This window comes from Mastomys coucha, unplaced genomic scaffold (genome assembly GCF_008632895.1).
Source record: "Mastomys coucha isolate ucsf_1 unplaced genomic scaffold, UCSF_Mcou_1 pScaffold2, whole genome shotgun sequence".
Classification (NCBI taxonomy): Eukaryota; Metazoa; Chordata; class Mammalia; order Rodentia; family Muridae; genus Mastomys; species Mastomys coucha.
Genome location: NW_022196902.1, coordinates 12,503,417 through 12,515,379, shown reverse-complemented (window position 1 = coordinate 12,515,379; position 11,963 = coordinate 12,503,417). Strand labels below are relative to the sequence as shown.

The 11,963-nt window shown below is 44.0% G+C and overlaps 1 protein-coding gene across 6 annotated transcripts in view; it reads right to left on the bottom strand.

Annotated features, from left to right (window-relative positions):
* The window catches only part of Map7 (microtubule associated protein 7), a 52,713-nt gene that overhangs the window by 33,715 nt on the left and 7,035 nt on the right, over window positions 1–11,963 (bottom strand). For all 6 annotated transcript variants that reach the window (XM_031380537.1, XM_031380538.1, XM_031380539.1 and 3 more), the window contains exons 4-5: window positions 1,869–2,032; window positions 579–696 (exon numbers count right to left, since the gene is read on the bottom strand). In XM_031380537.1, coding sequence (XP_031236397.1) covers window positions 579–696; window positions 1,869–2,032 — 282 coding nt within the window. The remainder of the gene's footprint in view (window positions 1–578; window positions 697–1,868; window positions 2,033–11,963) is intronic.

The window sequence follows — 11,963 nt, the reverse complement described above, 5'->3', positions numbered from 1 at the left end:
ATGACACACTGAGGTATACTGAGTTTATAGTACAAAGATAAGCCTTCTGCTAATGTCATATTTCAAAATAACTTTATGTCCATTCAAGGAGAGAAGTAGCCTGGATGTTTACCACTGTTTCTAGCCTGAGATAGCAGCATGCATTCCTACAGAACATTAGCAATGTACAGGTTAGGTCAGAGTCCATACGCTTATGGGACAGACTCTGGCCCAGCTGAGCTGCTGAGATCCTTCCAGAGCAGAGAGTGCCCTGGGATAACATCCCACAGCCCTGCAAACCTTATGCAGATAGATCCTTAAAACAGTCGAGGCTGTTGGATTCAGGTGCTGCGTAGGCTTTTCTGGGGAAAGCAGCTCATGCCCAGGCAAAGAGAGGGCCTTGGGTCTGATGTCCATCACCCTCTTGTCCTCAAATAGTGGAAGCATCATTTAGTTATAGTTTAATGATTTCTGAGGGGGCGGGGTTTTGTCTTGCAAGGAGAGATTTAGGGGGAACAAAACCCCAAAACTCAAAATGCACTCCAGCAAAAACTACAACCAAACTCAAAGAAGGGGCTTGAAAGTGGCGCCTGCATTACCTCCACTGTGGATGCTTGAGCTCCCATGGAGAGGACTTCCCCATGACCAGCGGTTAGACTTCTGCCTTGGCTTCTGGCTCCTTTCCATCGTCCGTCGGACAACAGCTTCATGGCGTTCCTTGCATGAGACAGAAGAGCTGGCAGTTAGGTTTAGCTGTTTGAAGGTTCTGCAGCTTAAGCCAGAGTAGAGTGGACTACCCAATGTCTTGCCCTACTATATTGGTGTTATAATCTATTTCCTAATGTCTGTACTTTAAGATGGGAGCAGTAACAATCTTGGGTCATTTCTGCAACCGTTAGTTCCCAGTTCAAAAGTCCTTGTGTATAACAGATACTCAAATACTTCCCTACTAGGTGGGACGCCTTCACCAACACTAGTACAGTCTTCACTTAAACTGATACTCAACCTGTGTTTTTATGTACAGTTATACAGATTATGTGTCACGATAACCTCAAACTTGTGATCCTCCTGCTTCAGTTTCCTGATGGCAAGAATTATAGATGTGCACAATTATGCCCCACTTAACTTGTCCATTTGTGTGTGTGTGTGTGTGTATGTGTGTGTGTGTGTGCGAGAGAGAGAGAGAGAGAGAGAGAGAGAGAGAGAGAGAGAGCAAGCGAGCGCTAGAACCTTATGCATGCTCACAAGCCTTGTCCCATGTCTATAAAACAGCCTCATATGGGGCCATAGAAGTCAGAAAGTGAGAACACAGTATTTTTTCTCAGCCCCTACACCCCCAAGCAGAGTGGACATATTACAGAAAAGTGAGAAAGAACTCTCACGAATAGGAAGGGGTCCAGGAGAGAAAAACTCTTCTTTGAGGCTTGGTCTTCATTGGCTAGCCTTGAACTTGTGACCATCCTACCTCATCTGTTTTCTGAGTGCTGGGCTTACAAGCATGCTCCACCCCACCTAGCAGGGACACTCACAGCTTACTATGTTGTATAACCTTACTGTTTTCAGTATAACTACCCCCTCCACATCTCTAAAACCTTACATAACACTTATTTAAGGGTCAAGTGCATATGTGGACATATTTACCTACATGGAAATATTTGCACATGGCAATACCCTACAGAAGCCCACCGGGTGATTTTAGCACTTCAGTATGGCCAAATAAAGCAGTAATACATATTAGGTTTCCATGAAAGACACAAGAACTCAATGTTCCAGCAGCAACACTAACAACCAGCTGACTTCTATCCTCCTAGCCTATGCTTCCCAACACCTGCAGCTGTCTGCACCTAGCAGGACAGAACAGGGGAGCCCCAGTCTCTCCCTCCCCACACCTTGTCCTCCTCCAGTCTCTGCCTCCGCTTCTCCTCCACTGCAGCCCTCCTCCGCTCCTCCTTCAGCCGTTGGTCCTCCAGCTTCTTCTTCCGTGCCTCCAGGTGCCTCTCATAGTGCTGCCGGGCTCGCTCTTCTCTCTCTAGCCAGACGCTTTCTCGTGCAGCTTTAGGGAAAAACAGGGTGATCCAACACAGGGCAGCTTAGAACTTGAATGGCTGGTGCTAGGGAGTGTTCTACACTGAACCCAGCTCTGTGAGGGCCTGCGATCTGGCATGGTCTGCTTTTCTCACTATGTCAAAGAGGTTCCCTGGATTCCGCTCTTTGGGGCACAGACTGCATGTCCTTAAGCTCTAGGATCAACAGTTCCACTTCCATAATCTCTTTTTAAAAAGTGGTACCCTTGGCTGGCGACATGGCTCAGCGTGTAAAAGCACTTGCCAATATAAGCATGAGGACCAGAGTCCCTTCGCCAGCATCCAACCTGGGGGAGGCAGTGACAGGAAGAGCCCTACACTAACTGGCCAGCTCGCTTAATTGGCAAGATCATAATGAGAGCCATGTCTCAAAAACATGGCAGATGGCTTCTGAGAAATGACACCTGACGTACCCCTGTGGCTTCTACATGCATTTGTATATGGGCACGTACAGCTACATGTACAACATGCACCTCCAAACATATCCACATATACATACAAATACACATAAAGATCCAAGAACAACTGCTCAATGATGAAAGACCTTTCTCTCCTTTATATGTTCCTTTCCCATTTCGGGAGGTAAATTTACCCTCAGAGCTACTTTACTATATGAAGTTTCCTCCAACCATGATAACTAAAAATTCATGTATTATTAACACTATATGTGAGAATGTCCAAAACTTGGACCATAAAATCTTTAGATTTTTTGAGACAGACTCTTATGTAACCCTTGCACTTGTTATGTGTTTCAGGATGACCGCTGAATTCCTAGTCCTGCCTGTGTCCCATTGCGGGTGTGTGCCACCATACTTGGGTCAATGCTATCTGCAATTCTGCAGGATTAACTATTTCTCAAAGTTAGTATCCGAGGACAGAAACCTTCTCAAAGAGAAGGCTTGCTGTTGGTGAAAGGACAAGGTCAATTCAAGGTGAGGCTGCCTCGAGTCATCCAGGGCAGTGAGGAGGGGAGCTGTCATGGCAGGCTTCCCCTAAGAGCCCTGTTGCTGAGCCATGCCTGCCTAGCCTTCACCACATCCATTTGGACTTCAGTCATCTGATCAAAATCAAGGAAGCTAGTTTTCAAAGTTCCTACATTATGGTCCCAGAGAGATTCTCAGGCTCAAGTTAAAAACTGACTTTAAGAAAGAGCACCTACTATATGCTCTATACAGCATGTACTGAATGACTGAATAAAGCCATAGTGAGAGAGAGGCCATCTTGAAACTTAACAGAATTCCGACAGTTAGATGCACTCATGTATATAAAGTTGGCTTTTCTACATACGAACCATATTGGCAAGCTTTAAATGACACAAAGAAAGATACATTAGAGTGGTCTATTTTTTCCCCCCTTTTTTGGTTTTTCAAGACAGGGCTTCTCTGTGTAGGTTTAGCTATCCTGAACTTGCTCTGTAGACCTAGCTGGCCTCAAACTCAGAAATCCGCCTGTCTTTGCTTCCCAAGAGCTGAGATTAAAGGTGTGCGCAGCTATGTCTGGCCCTATAATGGTAGCTCTTATAGGAACTTAACTGGTACAAAGTCGCAGAAAGCACATTGATTGTTCCTCTTACTCTGGAACCATTTTATTCCATTTATATCACCGTGAGACACGTACACCATTCAAATCATTTCAGAGTCCTCTGCACTTAACTTTTTCTACTTAAAATCTCTTAGAGATCTTGTCATGATAAAATAGAAAAACATGAATCTAACTGCATTTTTAATGGCTCTGTAGCATTTATTGCCTATACATTGTTCATATAGACAATTATCACTTGCTTGATAGTAACAAACTTAAGAATGTTTTAGGTAATCTAACTCAGACTTTGGGTAACACCACTGTGCAAGCACAGATCTCTCCTGTTTGGCACAATCCTCATATTCCGGGTTACTAATAACAAAACGATTGCTTTTCCATTTCTAATAAACCTACAGGTAGATCTAAGATTAAGTGGTCCGCTGGCGTGTGAAGAGACCTGCCATACTGGCCTTCTGCAGTTAACTTGACATCTGACACTTTTCCTAAACTCTGTTTTCTATGTAGCAAAGGTTGTTTCCTCATCTCCCAGAGTAAGTTTCAACCACTTGAACACATCCAAACATCTTAATAATTAATTACTTCCTGGTTCACTGTGAAAAGCATGCTAAGAATTACTTCCTGGTTCACTGTGAACTACTGACTGACTGGTCGACCCAATCTTGGGTACCTGGAATGAGTTTCATCACAGCAGGTTGTGGAGAAACATAGGGGCTTTCATGAGATTATGAGGATTAAACCATAACTATACTTCAAGCAGTATAACAGTTCTCTGGACTTAGGAAAATTTGCCCACAACTTCCAACTTTGTCACCAACATCTTAACTAAAACATTAAAGGCTCGCATGTAGATGTACATTATTATTTAAGTGATTAATTTTACAACAAATAATCCCTTGACGACCTTCTCTTTGAGAAAATTCGGGGCTCTTGGGGGATGCCCTGTAGCCTTGCACGCTCCTGCTAGATAAGCACTGCCCCTAGAAGCTTCTGTCGTGTTTCTACTTTTGTCTTTAACAGGAAGTGGAGATTCTACTGCATGGCTTTCCCCCCTCAAAGTACAATAATTGTCTATAAACAGTCACACAGAGAATAGGCAAACAATGTTGGAAAACAAATACTAGTTTCTGGTCATTGTAGCACCTGCTGGTAAGCCCTCAGATGAGCTGCTCAGCATGGTTCCTGCAGCCTTTTAAACTATTTTAAGAATTGAAAGTTTACTTATGAACTTTAGCAATTTAAACTATTAACCTATAGTTTTGAGGCTAAACATTTTTTCAGTAATAATTCTGAACATAAAACAAACTGAAAAACAAAAAACCAGCAATTGCTTTAGACTGAATTGTGTCCCCTAACTCCAAATTCCCTTTTTTAAGATCTAATCCCCACGACTGTACTTGGAAGTAAATCCTTTAGTAGGAAATTAAGACTGAAGTGGCTGGGCATGGTAGTGCATGCCTCTAATCTCAGCATTGAAGCTAAGGTAGGGACGACCACACTGTCCCAGGCCCCGGTTCAAGAAGCACAACTATAAAACATAAGAAAAAGATCCAATTGGTCCTTGGGGGTGGGGGGCCCATCTGATAGAATTAGTGGGTTTGTTTTTTGTTTTTTGTTTTATTTTAGATATTTTCTTTATTTACATGTGAATTTCTCCATTCCCAGTTTCCCCTCCAAAAAACAAAGAAACAAACAAAAACAACAAAACCAAACCCCTGTTGCCTCCCCCTTCCCCATGCCTGCCACCCCTCCCTCTCCCACTTTCTGGCCCTGGCATTCCCCTACACTGGGGCTCAGAACCTTAAGGGCCGAGGTCCTCTCCTCCTATTGATGATCGACTTTGCAATCCTCTACCATACACATGCTGCCTGAACAATCAGACCCCTCCATGTGCAGTCCTTGGTTGGTGGTTGAGTCCCTGGGAGCTCCAAGGGTTTGTTTATAAGAAGCTGCAGCAGCATGTGCTCTCTTTCTCCTTCTTACACTGTGTGTGAGATGCTTGTGTACCACAGTGCACATACACTGTATGTGTGATGCTTGTGTACCACAGTGCACATACACTGTATGTGTGATGCTTGTGTACCATAGTGCACATACACAGTGTGTGTGTGATGCTTGTGTACCATAGTGCACATACACACTGTGTGTGATGCTTGTGTACCATAGTGCACATACACTGTGTGATGCTTGTATACTACAGTGCACCCACACTGTGTGTGTGATGCTTATGTACCATAGTGCACATACACTGTGTGTGTGATGCTTGTGTACCATAGTGCACATACACTGTGTGTGTGATGCTTGTGTACCATAGTGCACATACACACTGTGTGTGTGATGCTTGTGTACCATAGTGCACACACACTGTGTGATGCTTGTATACCATAGTGCACATATGGAGATCAAAAATCAACTCTGTGAAGCCGGTTCTTTCCTTCCATCTTTAGTTGGCTACTTGGAATTAAACAAAGGTCTCCTGGCTTGCAGCAAGTGCATTTACCTGCTGAGCCAGTTTTTGTTCTTCCTGGATGCCTGTGCTCTGATGAGAGAGCCCAAGCAGGCATGAGACCAAACACTGGTCTGGGCTTCCCTACTCTAAACTGTGAGAAAATGTAATTCTGATGCTGAAGCCACCCAGCCTATGGAATTCTGTGGGAGATGCACCTATGTAAGAGAAGAACGTGTCCAGACAGACCACAAACCACTGCGAATGTTAACCTTCCGCCTCTGAAGTTAACTCATGCCTGGTTCTTAGGTTCTTAAAAAAGAAATGGACGCCACTCCCTAAGCTTCAGTAATATGCACATGAGCAAGTCAGTCTCATCTGCAACCAGGATGTTTTCATGGAACAGTAATGGAACAAGATGTTGGTGTTATACAATATGGAAATATACTAGTGATCTGGATTCTATTTAGAAACAAACAGCACTTGTTTGTTAAGAGAATTTAGAATGAAAAATAGGTACTGGGGTAGATACACAAGCTGCACAGGAATTTGAGCCTACCCATATCCTGCCACCAAACAGCTATGAGCCAGTGAACAAGTAATGCTGTGTGTGACTCTCTTCTTGATATCACTACAGCACTGACTTCTGGTCAGGACTGTTGGTGAGCTCATGTAACACCCACAACACTTGGTATAGTGCCATGTGCTCCAGTGGGGGCAACAAATGGAATAATGGGCTGTGTGTTAATCCTGGTGACTCCTGTTCTACTGCCACAGACAGCAGCCAGCTAATAGAAGATGCAGGTAGGATAGGTATCTTAGAGTGTGCTCACTCACAGGCTGGGTGGACACCCCACCTACACCATCATGGTCCTTCTGAGAAGGCTTATGTCTGAATGGAGAACACATGGATGCCATCAATTGCTTGAAGGAGATGTAGCTTAATTTAGCTTATGAGTCTAAGAAGTGGGAAGTGAGAGGGAAGAAGTAAGATAATCTAGAGATGGAGAGTGAAGAGAAAAAGAAGAGATGGAGAGAGAAAGAGAGAGAAAAGGAGAGAGGATAGAAAAGTGTATGTGTGTGTGAAAGAGAGAGTATGGGGGGATAGAAAAGCGTGTGTGTGTGAAGGAGAGACAGAGGGAAGGAGAGAGAGAGAAAGAAAAGAAGAGAGAGAAAGAGAGAGGATAGAAAAGTGTGTGTGTGTGAGAGAGAGTGGGGGGGATAGAAAAGTGTGTGTGCATGTGTGTGTGTGAAGAAGAGAAAGAGAGAGACAGAGGGGGGAGGGAGAGAGAATGAGAAAGATAGAAAAGTAGAGGCCAGCCATGGCCACCTGACGGGGGAGGGGGGGAAGCAGAGAGAGCAAGAGGTGAGAGTAAAGACAAGAGTGAGAGGTTGAGAGCATTAATGACTTTTGAAGTGAAAATAAAACTGCTAAGAGTATAGAGAAACACACAGGATGGCCAGAGTGTTTACCACTATGAAATGAACAGTATTTATTTGCATCAAACCAATCCCCCACACTTCCAGACCATACATACCACTCCCTTCTTATAAAAGGAAGGGCATGCTAATGCTGTCTGTAACCACAGTCTCTGGGAGGCTGAGTAAGTGTATCATGAGTTCAAGACCAGTCTACTCTATATATTGAGATCTTGTTTCAATCCCTACCATATTCCCTACTCTTTTTCCCAAACTGTAGCAATAAGATCAATCCTATAGTAAGACTGAGTTTGCTTGTTTTGATTACCAAATACCCAGGTATGCTGTTTAAAAGTCTCAGAGAGTAGAGTTCAATTTCCACTGACATGCTTGCCTAGCATTGAGGCCCTGGAGCTGATCTTCATCACAGAAAGGAAGAAGCAACCAGAGCCATGAGAATAATGAACAGACCCCATGACATGTTTTGAAATGAAAATAAAAATGTAGCAAGCAGAAATATTACCATTACAAAGCAGGCTTGGAGATGAAATGAGAAACAAGATTCAGAGAGATCTGATGTTCCCAAGAACATATGATGCAAAATACCTAGAGCAGGGATTTTAATTCAGCTGACTCCAAAGCTGGGCTTGACCCACACTCTCCCACTAAAGCTGAGCCTGCTCAGGGTTGTTTCTTCTCACATCAGACTCCTGGGAGCAGTGAGTGAAGTCTGAAAGTGCAGGCCCCTCCTTCATGGCCCACTTCAGATGCTTGACACTGTGTACTGTCACTCCTTAGAAACAGTGCCTTCTCTAACCATCTGCTGTCAGCTTTCTCTCTCCTGCTCTGTTTGCATTGGAGTCTATCTAGTCTTTTACATCTTCAAACCTACTCTATTTGCTTGTCCCAAGCAGCTTTATCAATACACACACCTAGGTCCTTTACTGGTGCTGCCTCTGTCCACAACATCGCCTTTTGTCTGGTGGTCTTCTGGAACTCAAGCTGCGCCCTGTCAAAGCTTCTCCTGAGAAGCAGGAGAGTTCCCCAACTCCACTCAGAGGGCTACCGCTGCTGGTGCCCGAGGTGCTACTCGGCTCTTGCCTGTGTTTAGTGGATTTGTTAAAACAAGCCATGGGGTCCCCTCATAGCATGGGAGTGGGTGGAAAATGAAGGGAGGGGGGGAATTATGAGAGAAAAAGGGGAGAGAAAGAGGGAGGGAAGAGAAGGACGGCAGGGGAAGAGGGAGGGAGAAGAGGAAGGAGGGGAGAGGCAGGGAGGGAGGGAAAGAGGAAGGAGGGGGAGCTAAGGAGTAAATGACTGTCAATCAAGACTTTCATTGTCTTAATGAATATAATTTGAGGCTTTCCCATGTTACATTTTATTTTATTTAATGTATTTTAATTTAATTTTATTCTTCAAGATAAAATTACAGCCTGCAGCTTAACCAGGCCTGGAAGTCACTATGTAGCCCAAGCCGGTTTGGAGCTGTGGGTAATCCTTCTATCTCAGTGTCCCAAGAGCTGGGACAACAGTCTCTCTCTTTACCTGTGATTGGAGTATGCAGAGCTGTTCGGCCTGGCCTTGCAGGACACCCACACTGTCTCTAGTCTGAGAGGCCTTCCCATTTTGCCTGTTTCCCTGTGCTTGAAGGCTAATGGAACTGAGGTGCTGGGGCAGACTTACACGTACAGAAACCCCTTATGTAGCACCCCTTATGTGTGGAGAGAAGGTCTTGAAATAAGAAAGCAAGAACTTAGAAGAGATGGAAAGTTCCCAGAATTCTAATCTGAATATAGCTCTGCTAAAGCAATGAAGTCTGGCTTGACCAGTGGATTCTTTTCACAGCTGTCTCACTGAGACCTCCCCCCAACTTCCCATCTGCTGCTTCTCAGTTCACAGCCATCAGACCTGGAGTTCCAGGTACCTAGTCACCTGACTGGCCGTGCGCATACTTTATGTTGACCTGAGTCTTGTACAGGCCTGAGAGACAGGGAGCAAGGTCACTTGCTCTACATCTCAGGACATGCAAGTGGTGGAGCTGGAGTTTAGACTCCAGATTGTCTGACTCTGGAAGCACAAAGAACCATTCTGTTAAAAACCGTCTGGGCTGGAACCCCTCCCAGTGACTAATGTTCCTCCTCCACGTGGGGAGAGATAGGGAATGTCCCCATTAATCACCCTTAGACTTCATCGTGCCCACGGGATTCTTACTATTCAGGGTTAGAATCTTTATTTTCACACTTAAGGGCAAGGTAAATTCAGACGTAAAAAGATAAAGAGTTCGTCACGTTATTCATCTGATCCTAAGACTTCATTCAGACCTTGCTTACCTAAACGATCCACAAACAAGCATCTAGTCTTCCAACTGGCTGACTCAGCTGCTTTGGTATGTGCTCACAGGAGGCATCTGGATCCAGAGCTGCCTCTTCCCTACCTGAGGTCTAACTTGAGGAGGGCGCTCTGCACCCACTGCCCTAGTTGGGAGGGCAGGGCTAAGACTGGTCACAGACCCGCGAGATTTGCACACATGCAGTCTAGATGGGAGACTACTCACAGGATTGCTTCCTAGACTCTGACACCCTCCTCTGTTCAACAGATGATGTTAAGTAAAATCAGAAGGGACTTCACACACAACGCAAGCTGGGTCACTCCATCACTGCTTGTTAGTTAATACTTATTTGAGATGGACATACCATACCAGGTTGAAATGATGATTTCTCTCTTGATTATATGATAACACATTAAAATTAGAACGGAAAAAAAGGCAGAATAAAGCGAGGCTGGAAGGGCACAGTCTAATATAATTACCTCAGCTAACTGAAATTTGTTCCAAGGCCAAAGTCATTCTTATATTATTGTGTTATTTTGAAAGTACATTCTGATAGATCTCTAGAAAAGTTTTAAACTTAGCTATGAAAGCCAACACAAGCTAAGGATTTAGAAGGTCAACAAGATCTGTATCAATATTTTACACACACACACACACACACACACACACACACACACACTGTAACAATCTTTCATCATTAAAATTTTTAAATTCCATTTTTACATTGTATTCTCTGTTCATGTATGTATAAGCATGTGTGGATACATGCATGCCACCACCACACATGGAGTTAGGTGTCATGTGCCTTTACACACTAAGCTGTCTACATCCTTCTCCCACAGTGTTTTAGAACCCAGAAAAGCCCAGATACCCCCTAGAACAGAAATACAGTCACAAAGATTCTGGTCTCACAGGGCTGAGGGTATAGCTCAGTGTTAGACTGTTTACCTATGGCATGAGAGACACTGTAGAAACCATCAACACCACACGTGTGTACAACACAAGACTTGGTATTTGAAGAAGATTAAATAAGTAGGTGTTTACAAAAAGTATGCTAAAACATTTGAAAAACTAAACCTAACACTAAAAAGAGAAACTTTGTATCTCCTGAAATGTGGAGGACTATTTTTTTTTATTGTTGTTAAATATTCCTTAAATATTCTATTGACCGTTGTCAAAGTATTGCTGGAGTGTTAATGCACATGGAGGTCTGTAAGATCCCAAGTACAGCTGTCCTATTGACCGTCCTGTTCCTCTGAGCCTCTGGTAAAGCTTTAAGAGCTCGAAGTCAGACCAGGCACTGCAGGACAGTCAGCAATGACACTGACTTGCAATACCTGCTGTGCTTACTTGAATTAAAATGCATACATTTACTTGACTTAACATTCAACAAAACAATTAATTGCTGGAAATTCACTATGCACACAGCTATTCTAGGTTTTTCTATGGGCTTTAGAAATTGGAAAAAAAAAAAAAAAAAGGAAAGTACAAACCCTTTCCTTTGTGGACCCAGTACCTGGTATCCCAGTGGAGCCTGATGGAACGGTAGATAAACTGGGAATATACTCACTCACATGTTGGCAGTACTAGAGAGAAAGGAGGAGTTCTAACTTGAGGGAGTTGAGAGTCTGAGTAAGGTGGACAGGAAATACCCCACTAAAGAGACAATATTTCAGTAAAATTTGAAGGGAGATATAAGCTCTGTAAGTTTTCAGACTTTGTGTTTCATGTGAAGCCAACAGCAACTAGGAAGGTTCTGACTCAAGGATGTGTCTGGTGAGTTTAAGAGACAGGAGGCAAACTGCAGGATTCTGGCTTCTACTGGGTGAGATAGTAAGCCACCAAGAGTCTGAAGCAGAGGTGTGTGACATGGTAGCCATATCTAACTGGGTGGTGCTGACTGCCTTGTCCAGAACAGACAGTGTGACAGACAATGAGAGGAAGTGAGGCCTGGCAACAAGCAAGAGACCCCGCTGGCTGGAAGCACAAGTGGGAAGTACACCCAGGTAGGGCATTTACTGTCACGTTACCAAGCTGAATCAGCTTTGGGGACAGATGACAATGTTTATACAGAAGCTGAGTTTACAACTGAGTGTGGCGTCTCTTACTTATAATCCTGGCATTCGGAGGGCTGACACAGGGGAAGGGCTGTGGATTCGAGGTAAGC